The 16,991-nt window shown below is 42.2% G+C and overlaps 2 protein-coding genes across 2 annotated transcripts in view; both read right to left on the bottom strand.

The window, feature by feature from the left end:
• Positions 1-5,634: 5,634 nt before the first annotated feature.
• ZFP69B (ZFP69 zinc finger protein B) lies at positions 5,635-12,421 on the bottom strand. The gene is made up of 2 exons (XM_087820602.1): positions 12,397-12,421; positions 5,635-7,430 (listed from the first exon to the last, which is right to left on the bottom strand). The coding sequence occupies exons 1-2, from the start codon at positions 12,419-12,421 to the stop codon at positions 6,442-6,444; spliced, it is 1,014 nt and encodes a 337-aa protein (XP_087676728.1). The 3' UTR covers positions 5,635-6,441.
• A 2,383-nt stretch (positions 12,422-14,804) lies between these two features.
• SMAP2 (small ArfGAP2) overlaps positions 14,805-16,991 on the bottom strand; it is a 41,014-nt gene continuing 38,827 nt past the window's right edge. The window contains exon 10 of the mRNA XM_016205198.2: positions 14,805-16,149. Coding sequence (XP_016060684.2) covers positions 16,024-16,149 — 126 coding nt within the window. The 3' untranslated portion in view covers positions 14,805-16,023. The remainder of the gene's footprint in view (positions 16,150-16,991) is intronic.

The following is a 16,991-nucleotide window of genomic DNA, read 5'->3' as shown; positions in this document are numbered from 1 at the left end:
GAAATTTCTGGAATATACATGTGTATATATATATGTGTGTGTGTACACACATACACACACACACACACACACATATATATAATGTTTTTAAAGGTGTGTATTTGTTTACTAGAGCTCTCATAAAATACCACTAAGTGGGTGGCTTAAATGACAGAAATGTATTTTCTCACAGTTGTGAAGGCCAAAAGTCCAGGATCCAGGTATCAACAGTGTTGATTTCTCCTGAGACCTTTCTTCTTGGCTTCAAATGATTGCCTTCTCCCTGTGTCCTCACCTGGTCTTTCCTCTGTGTGCCTTCATGCCCTTGGCGTGTCTCTGTCCAAATTTCCTCTCCTTATAAAGACATCAGGCAGATTGGTTTAGAGCACACCCTAATGCCTCATTTTAACTCAATTATCTCTTTAAAATGATTATGTTTAATCACTAAAATATGTGATTAAATAGTCACCTTCTGGGGTACTGGGGGTTAGGGTTTCAACATATGAATTTGGGGGACACCCAATCAGCCCATAACAAGGTGTCTAAGAGATGGCAAGATAGAATTACCAGACCAAAAGCTGGAAAGCCAGGATCCAGGGAGGTAATCCAACTTGGAAGAGGTAATCCAACTTGAAACACTGGAAGATGCTTTTGCCCTGAGACATTCACCTAAATGGAAAATGGTGATTTTCCTTCTGCCTTCAAAGAAGAAAAAATAAATAAAACACAATGTGTAGGGAGTGAAATAGAAGACCCTCTGTACAATAACTAGGACCCCAAAAGGCTACACCCTCAGGATGAAAATGAATGGGAAGTGGAATTACTGGGGTTAAATCACCTGTCTCAAGTCTTGACCTTGGTTTCAGTTGGTCTCAAATTGTTATGCCTGACAAAAGCAAATACAAATCTTCTCTGGAGGAAAGTATTATAATTGTAGGCCTTAAATTCTTCCTACACATAAGTTTTCATAGAAATGTTAAGTACAGAATTAAAGATAAACAGGTACACAAGGAAACTAGACTCTGGGTGAATGTTTCAGCAAAACGACTGGAAGGGGGTAGAGGGATGCTGCTGGAATGCTATGATTTCTGTTCTTAATCTCTGAGCTGGTTACACAGATGTGTTTAATTTTGGAGATTCATTAAAATATTTATATGTATGCACTTTTCTGTATGACTATTATAATGTTAAAAAGTTTTTAATGCATGTTATACCTTTCAGGGCAACCACTAAAAGAACAGAGGTAGAGTATCTAACTTCAGACTAGTAAAGAGGGGGAAAGGAATGATAAAAATATAATCAAACCAAAAGAGAATAGCTGTAAGAAGTGGGGAGCTGTTTTATAGAAGGTAATCAAGGAATGTCCTGTGAGGAAATGCTATTTGAGCAAGACCTGACAGATGTCAGGAAGTGGATGAACCATGTTGATATCTGGAGAAAGAGCATCGTAGCAGGCAAAAGGCCCTGAGGTGGAAGCATGTGTGGGCATATGCATGAACCAGCAAGGAATGCTGTATTGCTTGAGGGAAACCATAGTAAGAACACGGGGCCTATTTTGAGAGAAATGGGAAGGCCTTGAAGTGGTTTGTTTGTTTGTTTGTTTGTTTGTTTGTTTGTTTGTTTGTTTTGGCCTTGAAGTTTTGAACTGAGAAGCAAGATGGTCTTACTTACATATTAAAAAATCATTTGGGTGCTATCTGGAGAATAAACTGTGGAATGCAAGTGCATAATAATCCAAGTGAGAGAAAATCATGGACTGGACTGGGAAGTGGTAATGAAGGTGAGAAAAGATATAGTTTGAAGATAGAGCTCACAGAATTTTTTGATGGATTGAATGTAGTGTTAGGGAAAGAGTAGTCAAGGATGGTTCTGACTGAACAGTTAGATGTTTCCATTTACTGAGACAAGAAATGCTGGAGAGAAAGCAGGTTCAGAAATGGACTTGCGAGTTTAGATTCAGAAATATAAATTCGGGTGTGCTATGGTCTGAAAGTTTGTGTCCCCTCAAAATTCATATGTTGAAATCCTAACAGCCAATGTGATGGTTTTAGGTGGTGGGGCCTTTGGAAGGTGCTTAGGTCATGAAGGTGTAGCTCCATGAATGGAATTAGTGCTCTTATAAAAGAGACCCCACAAGGCTCCCTAGCCATGTGAGGACCCATCCAGAAGTTGGCAATCTGTGACCAAGAAGAGGACCTCCACCATCTTCAACTGATCGTCATCTTCCAGCGTCCAAAACTGTGAGCAGTAAGTTTCTGCTGTTTTTAAGCCACCCAGCCTGTGATATTTTTGTTATAGCAACCAGAACTGATATAAGATAGAGTATTGACAACATACATATATGGAGTTGAGTGTGTTTGCAAGGATATGGCTAAAAACTGGGTAGGGAGAGGAGGGAGGGCACTTGGCGTATCTAAAAATGTCTCCATTTTGCCCTCACACTTGTATGGTGGTTGGCTGGGCAAAGAACCTTAAGCTAATTTTTTCTCAAAATTTTGAAGACATTGCTTGATCATATTTGTGAGAAGTCTATGGATATTCTGATTCCCATATAGGTAAATGACCTATCATCTTGCTCCAGAAACCTTTAGGACATTCTCTTTTCCCCTGGAGTTGTAATATTTTATCCTGATATTCCTTGGTGTAGCTTAATTTTGAAAGTAGATTGCCTGTGTTCAAACCTCAGCTCTGCCATTTACTTCCTGGGTGCCCTTACTTGCTTAAACTCTCCATGACTCTATTTCCTCATCTGTAAAATAAGAATAATAGAGGATTTTTGTGAGAATTAAGAGTTAATACATACAAAGTACTTACAACAGTGCCTGGTACATTATAGGTACGTGATAAGTGTTAGCTGTTTGTATTTACTGTGCTGAGAACACAGATCCTTTTAGTCTCAAGAGTCATTACCTTCAATTCTGAAAAACTGTCTTGTGTATGCATGTATTTCCTACCCTTCATTTTCTCTTCTCTTTTTGAAGATTGGAAACTCAGTCTACACGTGCAGAGCATTTGGGTCATTGGCCTTAATTTTTCACTCAAGTATCCACAAATTTCACTGCCTTTTCTTTGTGCCATCCAGTCTCTCCAGAGAAGACTCCTCCAACGGGAATTGGGGGTGGGGGAGTGGGCTGGTGAAGGGGTGGAGCCTGGCTTTCACTGGCACAGGGGGCTGAGGGTCCTGCTGTTCAGCATGCAGCCTTACCTTAGTCTCCACTTTAGCCCTGCTTCTTGCCCTAGTCTCTATTGTGTCTGGTGTCCCCGATTCCAGAGCAGCTCTAGTCCTCCAGTGAACAAACTTCCAGTCTCGAGATGAGGGGAAGTGGTAACAGAATGGAGAAAGGCATGAGACAGAGGAATATGTAGCAGCCCGCTGTATGGGGTAGGTGAGGGGACCTCAGGATCCAAGTACAGAATTCCAGCAAATCCAGATTTTCAGCCTCTCGTCTTCCATGATGACCAGTGTCTCCATGGCCTCAGCCTTCCCAGGGACCTCCTCTTGCCCATATCCTGTTCTTCTGGCTCTCCTAAATCAGTAACCACTCTTCTGTTTTCTCACTACTAAAAATGTGCTGACATCGCCCATCTGCTGCTGTATTCTCTCCCACTGCTGTATTTTCTGTTATCCTTCCCTAGTTTCTTATAAACTCGTGCTTACAAAACAAAAATAAGCTCTTGTCATTAATCAGCCAAATTTAACTGTATTTTTAGCAAATTAACTTAAAAATACCTTTCTATCTTAAAAGTATATCAGTTATAAATCATAGTTCTTAGAGGCCAAAAATTCTGTCCGATTGCAAAGCAAAAAAAAAAAAAAAAGGAAACAAAAAGATCTCACCAATAAAATCTAGGTAGGAAAATACAGGGATTACCTTCCTCTATTGTCATCATGGATACATAATTCAATTCAGTTAAAATTAAGAAATGTTTTTTGAGTCCCAACTGTGTGCCAGGCACTGTTGTAGGCACTTGTGATACCTCAGTGAAAAAAACAGATCCCTACCCTCATGGAGCTTAAATACTAGTAGGGGGAAACAATAGTAAACAATAAGCATAATAAATATATAAAATATCTAGTATTTGCAGTTTGGGGGTAAGGAACATGTTGCAATATTAAGTAGCATGGTTAGGATAGGCTTCAGTGAAAAGGTAATATTTGAGCAAAGATGAGGAGGTAAGGGTTTAGGATATCTAAAGGAACAGCTAATGGAAAAGCCCGATGTCAAGAACAAGGCTGGAGTTCATGAGGTAGGTCTGGGCTGGAGAGGTGAATTTGGCAGTTAAATAGAACTGTGGTATTTTATGCCATAAGACTATCTGAAATCACTGAGGCAGGGACTATAGAGAAAAGTGATAGTCATGCCTTTCACTGAAAGGACCAATCAGAGAAACCCAATTCGTAGGGAATCTAAGACCATAGAAACGTCGTATAACATACATAAGGAACAGTGTGTATCCCCTCTCTTCTCTGGCCCATCAAAATCATACAAGGACTTAAGAATCAGAGGTCAGTAAGAAAAATTAAATGTAGTAATAGAGAAAAATCTAGGGATATTATACATTCTGGAATTACAGCTTACTTTTGATAGTTACACCTACAATCCTCAGGCAATTTAATTGTTCTGCCATGTAAGAATAAGTAGAACTTGACCTACCTCCAATTATATTTGAAAGGATGCAGCATCTATTAAGTGTAGTAAAGTACTATTAGTCAATTCCTCCTCTTCTCTCTCATATCTCCTTACTACAATATGGCCTCTGTAATCACCTTCTCCCTGGTCCTCTTTGGTGGGTGCCTAGATGTGTGTTTCTGGGGGCTATCTTAAAGTCCCTCCCAATCAATGGAAAGCACATTTTCAAATCTATATATACTTATATAAGGGAAAGTTAAAAAGAATTAAAATGGCAGCCACCAATTTCAATATATCTATCTTCAAAAAGTTATCAATATGAATTAAGGAATTATGGCCTAATCTTTTTAGGTGTAACAATGGCATTGTGATTATGTTTTAGAGATATACCCCAAAGTACTTATGAGCAAAAAAAGCATCATTATAGACAGAAGACTGAAGTCCGTATAAATATCTCCATAAATAATTCCTAGTCTTGCACAACAAATGTGATTTCTTTAATATTCTTGCAACAAAATACAAAAGGAATTGATAAGGGGATAAGACTTATGACATAGATATACATATACTAATTTGACATTAAATGAGTTTCTTGCAATTATTAGTCATTTACATACTGTATAGCAGGAGAGGCAAACTATAGCCCTTGGGCTAAATGCAACCCAAAACCCCGTTTTTTAAATTTATTGGAACACAGCTATACCCATTCATTTATCTGAGTTCTCAAGTAGGGACAATATTGACCCCCCAGGGGACATCTAGGAATGTCTGGAGATACTTTTGGTTTTCACTATGGTGGGAAACTACTGGCATCTATCACTGGCATCTTGTAGCCAGATACTGCTAAACATACTACAGTGAACAGGACAGCCACCCATAACAAAGTATCTAGCCCCAGCCCAGCTGGTGTGGCTCAGCGGTTGAGCATTGACCTATGATCCAGGATATTGCAGTTCGATTCCCAGTCAGGGCACATGCCCAGGTTGCTGGCTCAATCGCCAGTAGGGGGCATGCAGGAGGCAGACGATCAATGACTCTCTCATCATTGTTGCTTCTACCTATCTCTCTCCCTCTCTCTGAAATCAATAAAAGATTTTAATTTTTTTTTTTAAAGTATCTAGCCCCAAATATCAGCAGTACCAAGGTTGATACACCCTGGTTTATGTATTGTCTCTGAATGCTTTAGCACCAAATTTGTAGAGTTGAGTAATTCTGACAGAGGCCTTATGGCCACAATACCTAACATATTTATTATCTGGCTTATTACAGAAAAAGTTTGCCAATTCTCTATAAGAAACCATTAAAGACGTACAGTAGATTATCTATCAATTCTAGAAAGTTCCCTTTAACATTATATCTTCTAGAAGTAAGTCAACCAATATTTTTATTTATGCTTCTTCTAGCCACATAAAGGGCTATAATAAAAGGCTGTATTACATTTTGTTCTGACTCATTAAAAGGGTATTTAAAACAGTGGTTCTCAAAAGGCAGTCCACAGATTACTGACCTGCCATAACGAAGTTTGCACTGACTCATAGTGAAATGAGAAAAATAAGGACAATTTTGGGAGGTTTTCATAAAGCTGATTTAATTCAATGTAAAGGTCTGCTCTTTATGATTATATCCTTCCTATACTTTTAAATATTTTTAAATGTCCTTTCCTCTTTGAAACAATGCTGATAACAGGTGTTTTCATTTAATATGACAAAACTAAGAGTTGTAAAATTGGATCAAACCAATAAAAAATTGGTTTTTGAAACCCAAAAGTCAGAAAACGACTAATTTAGAGGCTTTTGCTCTAATATGAGGATTCCTTGATGTTGAACATATTTCACATGGCATTGCTGAAGGTATTTCTTAAATGTGCTTTGCAATGTCTACTAAGTGATGAATTACAGCTGAAGGCTTTTCCACATTCATTACAATCATAAGGTTTTTCTCCAGTATGAATTCTCTGATGTTTAGCAAAGGATGAATCGTGCCTAAAGGCTTTCCCACAGTGATTGCATTCATAAGGTTTCACTCCAGTGTGTACTCTCTGATGAATGAAAAGATGTATTCTTTGGCTAAAGGCTTTCCCACATTCCTTACATTTATATGGTCTTTCCTCAGTATGAGTTCTCTGATGTTGAGTCAGGTATATGCTATGGCTGAAGGTTTTACTGCATACATTACAAATATAGGGTTTCACACCACTATGAATAATCTCATGTTGCCTAAGGTTTCGAACCTGGAAAAATGCTTTTCCACAGTTTTTGCATTTAAAAGGTTTCTCTCTAATGTGAGTTCTCAGATGCTGAATCAACCCAATGCTCTGGCTGAATGCTTTCTCACACACACCACATTCATAGGGCTTCTCCCCAATATGAATTCTAACATGTTGAGTAAGAGATAATGGATGTCTGAAGGTTTTCCCACATTCCTTACATTCATAGGGTTTCTTACCAGTATGGATTCTCTGATGTGGAATAAGGGATGAACTTTGGCTAAAGGCTTTTCCACATTCTTTACATCTAAAAGGTTTCTCTCCAGTATGAATTCTCATGTGTTCTGTAAGGTGAATAAGCTGTTTGAAGATTTTTTCACAAATATCACATTCAAAGGTTTTCATTCTTGTATAACTCCTTGAACGATTCATCAGATCTAAATTGCATCTGCTCCTCTTCCCAGATGTGTCATATTTATTATCTCTTTTTCTTGGAGGACCTACTGGTCCTGGAATATCTTCTGAGCTCACATTAATACTTTTCTCAAATCTGTTAGATTCTTGAGGTCTGCCTCCTGAGTGAGCGTTTTCCTGTGGATCAAGGGGATTTGCCCCTCACCCATTCCTTCGTTTTCCTGGTGGCTTTCTAACTTATCACATTTGGATTCTCTTCCAAGTGTGGAATACAAGGTGCTTCCTCTTGTGGACCTTTCCATCATTAGACCATCGTGTAATTCTTCCCATGAAATGTCATTCTTTAAAGTTAACTCTTTGGTTTCCATTTTACTTTCCAAGTCTGAAAGAAATCCAAAAATACAAATGACCCATATTCATTGCACTTTAAAAAAGAAATAGCTATAAAGAGAACAGGATGGAAAAACAATAATATATACTAGATATAGGAAGCTTGGACTATTTTCAAATGTGATCCTGCCACCTAGAAAGCTAATATGAAAGGAAGTGAAGAGTGATCAAATGAGGTTGTTAGCAGTACGGGAGGTGACTAAGATATTGGGAGAGTTCATCCATGTGAAATTGCAAGAGGAAATGGAGTAAGAAGAGAGCATTATTATAAGGACAAATATCAAGAGATAAAATTAAAGAAGACAGGATTCTAACACCATATCATCTCAAGCCCATATTTCTGACAAAATTTTCTTTACTGAAAATTTAAGTATCTGTCTCATACTTTTTACACATTAAGAAAAATCATTAGCCCTGGCTGGTAGCTCATCTGGTTACAGCGTCGGCCTGATACTCCAAGATTGTGGGTTTGAATGCATGAATAAGTGGAAAAACGAATTGATGTCTCTCTCTCTCCCCTGCCCCCCTTTCTCTCCTAAATTAATAAATGCAAATAATAATAAAAAAAAAACATCTGACCACCAGATCTCACCATTGGAAAAGTATGTTCGTTCCTTGGCATCTAGCAAGTAATTTGTGGGGGTGATACTTTGACATCATGTGAATATCCTGTCCCCCATCAACCTTTCAATTATTTCATTTACAGTAAAATGCTCTATTATTCCATCTACATTTATTATTGGCAGGTTTTTCTGTAAAGTGCTTTCCATCAACAACTGGAAATGATCTAAAAAGCAAGGTAAATGCATCCTTCATTCCCATAATAATCTATTTTCAAAGTAAGAAATCAGTGTATTTGATTACTACCAATGTTGGCAAATGAGTTTTTCCCCTTCTTTCTCTATTTTAAATGTCATCATGAACTTGTGGAATGTTATTTATTCAAGGTGTTACAATCAATTTGGACACTTAAACTGTCCCAAATTTGTCCAGTGAAAGCCCCTTGGACCTGGCTCTTTCATCCATCTGATAACTGTCCATTAGTCTCTGAGACCGTCCTTGCTTTCTAACACAAGATACTCCAGGCTTACCTGGCACTCTCCCTGCTGCCTTCTACTTCTGATCTAGCCACCAACTACCTGGCCAGGTCTCTCATTTGATTCACATTTCCTCGCTGTAAAATTAGTAAAATCACGCAAGTCCACCCTGCCCCACATACCCGTGGAGAAGATAAAAAGAAATAACATACAGACATGACACTGAAATACTGGTTTTAGGCTGAACTGACCGCCAATACTCAGGAAAATCTCAGGCCAGGAGCCACAAACAAGAACCCTAGAAACCTCTTACTCAACTGTTGCCCCAAGATATGCCTCTGCTCAGGTGTCTACCTTCCTTCTCACACTAGAGGGTGTTGCTTTTCCTTCCTTCCACCCATCAGTCTATTCTCACCTCTCCTTCAAACACACACCCTCCCAGGGGGGTCTCCCTCCTTGGCCTTCCTTGGAAGGTGCAGCTTCACCCAGGTGCTGGCCTGGGTGGGCAGGGTGGGCAGGAGCTTTGCAGCGATGGCTTCAGCACTCCCTCCTGGGGACTCTCCGCCTTGGCACCACAAGGCAGAGCCCTGACTGGGCTCCTCCACCTTTGATGAGGACACTGCCAAAAACTACATGGAGGCTTCACAGTTGTATGGGTGTCTTCCCTCTCCACAACCAGGGAACATGCAGCGCCACATACAGTGCCCAAATCCGGAGTCTGGACCCTTTAGTGTCGAGGCTCTCCAGGCCCACCTTCCATCTTGAGCACCATCTGTCTCCTCAGCAGGCAGCTGGAGGCTCCACAGGTGTCACCTCTGTGCTCCCTGGAGATGCTGCACAGAAAACACTGGAGTCAGCAAGTGATCTGGAAGCCTCCGTCCCATGGTCAGAATTCTAGAACTTGCACGAACCACTGAACAATTTTTTTAAAATATGTCTTTATTGATTCCAGAGAGAGAAAAGGGGGAGAGAGGGAGATGGAAACACCAATGTTGAGAGAGTCATTGATCAGCTGCGCCTGCACGCCCCCCACGGGGGATCCAGCCAGCAACCCAGGCACAGCCCCGACCAGAATCCAACCGCGATCTCCTGGATCCCAGGTCGATGCTCAGCAGATGCTGAGTCACCCCGCCGGGCCCGCTGAACAATTTTTACAAAAAATAGAGACCCTGTGCGTGCACAGCCCGCATGGTCCGAAAGGCTACGCTGGCGTCGCGAAGCATGGAGGGAAGAGCAAACCCAATTGTTTTTAAGCAGTATTATGCTTGAAAGAGTGTGAGATTTGGAATAAAAAGGGATCTGGGTTTGAATTCCAGCTCCTTCGCTTGTGGGCTGTGGCAAATCACGTCACCCCTCTAATCCTGCTTCCTCCCTCTACGCGGAGAGGGGGAACCTCTCTCCAGGGCCGGCCCTGCCCTCGCAGCCGTGATCTGAGCCCGACACCCGCGCCCGGAGGGAGGGACCTGCGCTTCCCTGCGGTCCCCTCCCCACGCCCCGGACAGTCCCCGCTCACCACTGCGCCCGTTCGCACCCGCGGGGTCTGGTGTCCGCGCAACGAAGGTTTTTACGCTCCCGCAGAGCGCTGCTGCCCTGCGCCTGCGCGGCCCTTGCGGTGGCTCCCGGGGAAGGGGAGGGGGGCAGGGCGCCCCGGTCGCCCCCGCGGGTGCTGCGGCCCCTCTGGGTTTGCAGCGTGCGGACCCCAGCCCCGCCGCGCGCAGCCGGCACCGGTCCCGGTCCGCCCCTCCCGGAGGCTGCTGAATGGAACCAGCTCCCCCCAGCGCCCAGAACAGCCACGTGAATGCTCCGGCGGGAGGTTTGAACCCTCTGATAAAAGGGAAACATCTGTATCATTTTTTTGGTCTAAAGAACGTTGGTGTAAAAGAATCCATACCACTGTCACTTTATAAAAGGTACGCGGAAGACTGAAAATATAATGGAATCCAGTGTTTTATTAAGAGAATACCACGATCGGGTAGTTTTTTGCTCTAGTATCCAATAAATTCTTATGTTAATCGCTTTCCTTATACTTCTGAAATTCCAGAAGACACACAAAAGCAAAATAATTATCTATAACCTCACCAAGCAGAGATAACCATTGCTAACATTTGGTGCACACACATGCCTACACACACGCACAGCAGCTATGGTTTTTTTCATGCATTTTTATGTAATTTTGTTTTGCAAAAATGATTAAACTGTAATGCTGTTATATTGCTGAGTTTTGTGTCCTCAACAAAATAGTAGTACATCATTCCAAATACATATTTCTACATCAGTAGTTACAAAAATTACAATTTAGAAAATAGCATAAAACTATGTAGTTGCTAGCTGTTATGGATTGAATGTGCCTCCCCACCTACTCCCCCAAAATCGTATGTTGAAGCCCTAACCCCAGTGCAGCTGTATTTGGCGAAAGGAAATAATTAAGATGAAATGAGATCATATAGGTGGGGCCCTAAACCCATAAGAATTAGTGTTCTTATGAGAAGAGACACCAAAGGGCTCCCTCTCTCTCTCTCTCTGAAGGTACAGGCACTGAGGAAGGGTCATGGTGAGAATTTAGGAAGAAGGCACTGTGTACAAGCCAGGAAGAAAGACCTCACCGAAAACTGGCCCTGCTAGACCTTGATCTGGGACTTCCAGCCTTCAGAACTGTGAGAAAATAAATTTCTGTTAGGCCACCCAATCTATGATACTTTGTTATAACAACCCAAGCAGACTACTACCCTGGCACAATGTGTTCAGAAGATGAGGCTTTGCTCCAAGTGCATTACATATTTTAACTGATCTAGTCCTCTTAACAGCCCCTTGGGGTAAGTACTATCACTACTCTCACTCTGCAGATAGGAAAACTAGGGTTTGGAGAAGTTACTTAACTTCCCCTGTACTACGCAACTTGCAAGTGTTGAATCCAGTCAGTTCATGCACCTATCCGCTACTCAAAAATATTCTTTCAACTTTTCTGTATGTTTGAATATTCTCAAAATAAAATATTGGAAAAACAAGACTAAGCATAGACAAGAATTATGTGGGGCATATAAATAAAAGTTATTTAAATAGACAAGTGACATACACCTTACTCATGGATTGAAATACAACATTCCAAGTATGTTACTTTCCTTCACTTTAATACTCCCTAGTCAAAATCTCAACTTTTCTTTTTATTAAGTTAAATGATTCTAAAGTTTAGCTGGAATGGTATATGTTCCAGAATGACCAATAAAAATTTCCAACAATAATGAAGTCAGAATTGCCCTACCAATAAGATATTATCTTGTATTAATAGAGGCATAATAATAAAAATAAAACTAGTGCCAAAAATATACTCATAAATTAGTGAAATGAAATTGGAAGCCCACAGACAGACTTGGTAATTTAAATTTAATATATTATAAACGTGACATTTCAAGTTAGTGGGGTAATGTGGGATTATTCAGTAAGGGTCATAAGGACAACCAGACAGCTATTTGAGACCTGAGCAGACACCTTACCAAAAAAGAAACACAGATGAGAAGCAAATATGTGAAAAGATGTTCAACATTACAGATTAAGGAATTGCAAATTAAAACGAGATATCACTATACACCTATTAGGATGGCCAAAATCCAAACCACTTACAACACCAAATGCTAGTGAGGATCTGTAGCCATGGAAACTCTCATCCATCGCTGGTGAGAATGCGAAATGGTAAAGGCACTTTGGCGGGCAGTTTGGGAATTTCTTACCTAACTAAACATACTCTTATCATCCAGCCCAGTAATCATGCTCCGTGGTACTTACCCAAATGAATCGGAAATGTATGTCCATACAAAACCCTGCACACAAATGTTTATAGTAACTTTATAATTGCCAGAACTTGGAAGCAACAAAGATGTCCTTCACTAAGTGAACAGATAAACTGTAGTACATCTAGATGATGGAATATTATTCAGTTGTAAAAAGAAATGAGCTATCAAGCCAGGAAAAGACATGGAGGGAACTTAAAAGCATATTACTAAGGGAACCGAGCCAATCTGAAAATTCTACATACAGTATGATTCCAACTATATGGCATTCTGAAAAAGGCACAACTATGAAAACTGTAAAAAAAAAAAAAAAAAAAACTGCGGTTGCCAGGAGTTAGGGGGGAGGAAGGGATGGATAGGCAGACCACACAGGATTGTTAGGATGGTGAAACTATTCTGTATGAACCTAGTGTTGGATTCATGTCATTATACATTTGTCAAATCCCATAGAACATACACTACCAAGAGTGAACCCTGATGTAAATTGTGGATTTGTGATGACAGTGATGTGTCAATGTAGGTTCATCCATTGTAACAAATGTACCACTCTGGTGCCAGGTCAAAAGAGGAGGAGGCAGGGGTGTATGGGAACGCTCTGTACTTTCCACTCAATCTTGTTAACCTAAAACTGCTCTAAAAAATAAAGTATTGATTTCTTTAAAAATCTTTACCACAAGGCTTTTCAGAGCCATCACTATTGGGCTATTATATTCCAGATGTAGAAGAGGTCACATAACATGCAGTCTTTCCCAAACTTCAGCATTGTTGTGGGAGCGCCTTTGAGAAGCTCACGTACCTCATAAGCAGCTCAGGAACTGTGCTCTGACTACTCCATCCTCCCCTACCCCAGTTGCCATGGCCCTAGTTCAGCTCTTACCCTCCCTCTGGTCCCGTAGATCTGGCCATCTCCTCAAAAACATTGTTCTCAGTAGTTGCCTAAAATTCAGACCTGACCATGTCACTCCATGGTTGACAACACTTCAAGCTAAACTCTTTCCTAGGGTATAGGAAGCCTCCTGTGACCTGGCTCACCCCAATCTCAACATTTCCACTCACCACACCCCGACTCGCACACCTTAGAAACATCAAACTGCTGTGCTTCCCAAATGTTCTGTGCTCCTGCAGGGCTCCTGCCTCGTTCACATGGCACTGTCTGTCTGGAACGCTCTTCTCCCCACGCCCACCCTCACCCCCCACTGGTTAACTACTACCTCTCATCTAAGTCTGCTGCCCCATGAGACTATGAGCTTCTTAAGAGTGGGGATTATGTCGAATTCATTTTTTCTTATCTCCCTTCCAAATTCTAAAAGCTGATGGGCCCCAAGGCTCAGTCCTCTTTGCACTGGGCTTTCTTAGGTGACAGCACCCAGTCTCAGGGCTTTACATACCAATCGATACGCAAACAGCCCCCAAACCAATACCTCCAGCCAAGGCAGACATTGACCCTTGTTCTGCTCTTTTTCCAGATCCCCACACAACTGGCTGCTCATTCAGGCCTCAGTTCAAATGTCACCTCGTCCTGACTTCCCCCTTCAAATGGTCCCATACCCACTTTTCCCCCTTCACTTGCCTTACCTTGTATTACTACTGCTTGAAATGAAATGATTTATTTGCTTGCTTATTACCACCCCTCCTATCGCACTATCTTGAGATTGGGGAGTTTTGATTCATTGCTTTACTCCAGAGCCTAAGACACTGTTTGGCACACTGTAAACACTTACTAAACATTTGTTGAGTGAATTAATGCCTAACATAGGCCTGGGCACAGAACACTTACTAACATTTGAGTGCTAAGTGCCCAATACTGTGCGACATGCACCACAGGAACTGCTTCATTTTACCTTAAGTGTTACCATTGGCCCTATTTCACACTGAGACATGGGGTTTAGTTGCTTGCCCAGGTCACAGAGTAAGAAGGGATATGAATATTGGTAGCCTCGTCCAGAGCTCACTTTCTCAGCCACTGTGCTATCCTCCCACATCTGGAAGTACTCAAAAGGTGTATTCAAAGGAAGGAAGGAAAGGAGGGAGGGAGGCAGGGATACAGGGAGGGGGTGGGGAGTGCTTCTAGTTCCCATGTTCTATGACTAGCAAGTGCAGGTTTCCACAGTTCCCTCAGCTCACCACTCTGGACACCACTGGATAAAGGTTCCCTTTCTGACTGCCTGAGCCTTAGCCTGAGCCTGAGCCTGAGCCTGGGCCTGGGCCTGGGCCTGGGCCTGAGCCTGGGCCTGGCCCTTGGGTTTGCCCCATACAGACTTCTTTAAAATACAGGGACTGAGGGGAATGGCCCCAGAAAGCAGAAAATGTGGGTGGAACTCACCCTCCTCCAAGACTGACACACAGTAACAGCAAGCAAACAGTGCTTCCCTGCAATATTTATTAAGGAATTTACACATACACAGGAGAAAGGCAACCAGGAATTGTGGTTCCCACAGATGAAATCTTTTAAGCAAAGTTCTCATTTTAATTTTCAAGTAGGGTGAACAATGACTGAGAGGAAAGCTGCCCAGGCTCTCTGCCTCATACACCTGCAACAGGAGGGGAAACAGAGCAGCCCGGGATACACAGGAATGAAAGTGACTGGCAGGTTGGGAGAGGGGAAAGGAGGAAGAGAGCCATCAATGAGCTTGCGATTGTTTTTTAAACTATAAGAAAAACTGATAACAGTTTTAGGCTGTTGATAAATTAATTCCTCTCTGTTGTAAACCTAAACCTGAAAAACCAAAATACCCAGAGCAGATGGGGAGAGAGTGGGAGGCAGAATATACACACACACACACACACACACACACACACACACACACACACACACACGTAGCACACACACTAAGCTCTGCATTCCCTCTGGAGAGGCTGGTCCTCCAGCCGTGGAGCCAGATCCCACTGCAGGCAGGATGGAGGCAGGGAAGGGGCTGTGTGTTTGTGCGGGGCTTTCATAAGTCTTTGGTGCTAATAATAAAGGCTGACTGAAGCAGCAAGTCCTGAAGCTGCAGATCCAGAAAGCAATTCAGGGCACAGGAGAGTCATGTTTTTGCTTATCCACATAGATGGAGGTTTGTCTCTCCCCAGGGTTAGGGGCCAACCTGTCCTAAGACCCAAAAAGTATTTAATTTGATTTCAGTACTTTCTTCATTCCCATAAATCATGGGAGCATGATGCCTCCCTCTCCAACAATTTAAACATGTAGAAATAGCTTATTAACACACATGGAAGTACCTCCAAACCCTCCCCTCTTTGCCTAAAACAACACCCACAGACCCCTCTGAGAACGGATAGGAGGTTTAACCTTCTGCAGTATAAGTGCCTTCTGCCAACAATTCCTAAGGTGCTGGTGCAGGACAGGGCTGGGATGGCTGGGAGGAAGTCGGGATGGCTAGGGGACACGTACAACGTAAAGCAACAGAGAGGCTGTGTGTGTGGAAAGTGGCTGGACTGGGCAGAATGCCAAACCCCAAATGACAGATTGAGCAATTCCTAAACCAAACAGAGAGAGGTAGGTAAAGGGGATGGGGTAAAAGAGTTGGGGAAAGAGGAAGAAGGGGGGCGGAGAGCGGCAGCCATACAGAGGTGTTTTGTTTTTATTTCCACATCTGAGAGCTGAGAGTCTGATTTGCTGCCTGTCCATTTCCTCCGCTCATCGACTGTCCATAGCTCAGCATGCCGTTGGCTCCACAGAAGTTCATCCCAGCCATCTGCTGGGTCATCTGAAAGGGAGAGAGGAGACTTTCAGACCAGGATGTGGGCGTGCAGCCAATTAGTGCAAAAGGCAAGCTCGGAGTCCTTCTGGCTGTGGGGATGTGGAGAATGGGACAAAGGGGACTCTGTTGTGGTACAGAACTGCCCTGAAACTCAATAGAGCATTTCAAGGACACCAGACCACGTAAATGCAGGACTTTTCGGAAAAGAGATGTTGATAGAGACTAATGCTCAGGAAGGGAAAGAAGGAATCCTGGAGCTAGTCAACATATAAGCAGCATAAGAGGTTATTCCCTTTTTCCTTTCCAGGCTCTCACTCTAAATAGAAGGGCCCTATTGTTCATTTGGGGTCACCAACCCTGAGACGACAGAGAAACCCCCTGCCTTATCTCCAGCAGAGTTATTACTGCCAGTGAAAGTGCCTGCGAGCGCTCAAGCAGAGAGAGAAAGAAGCTGGAGTGTTCAGATGAACAAAGGGAGGAAAAAAAAAAAAAAGGGCCAACGTGTCTTCAGTGTGTGAGAAGGGAAGTTGTTGGGAGAAAAGAGTCAGTGGGGTGAGGGCCACTTTATGAATTAGACTGAAAGAGTAGCCCCTGGCTGTGAACAGAAGAAACACTTTATCAAAGCAAAATGCCTTTGATTCCCTAAGCCTAGTACATTTTCTCTACAAGTCCTTTTTCCTTAGGAGTCTATTTTCCTTCTACCAACTTTTAAGAACAATTTCAAGCTTACAGAAAAGTTGAAACAGTACAATGACACCCATATATCCCTTTTCTAGACTGACCAATTATTAGCCATTTGCCATATTTTCTGATATGTATATGTAGAAACTTTTTAAGCTTTTGATGGG

The sequence above is a fragment of the Miniopterus natalensis genome, chromosome 9 (genome assembly GCF_054644295.1).
Source record: "Miniopterus natalensis isolate mMinNat1 chromosome 9, mMinNat1.hap1, whole genome shotgun sequence".
In the NCBI taxonomy this organism is placed as follows: Eukaryota; Metazoa; Chordata; class Mammalia; order Chiroptera; family Miniopteridae; genus Miniopterus; species Miniopterus natalensis.
The sequence above is the reverse complement of the archived record's forward strand: the minus strand, read 5'-3'. Positions and strand labels throughout refer to the sequence as shown.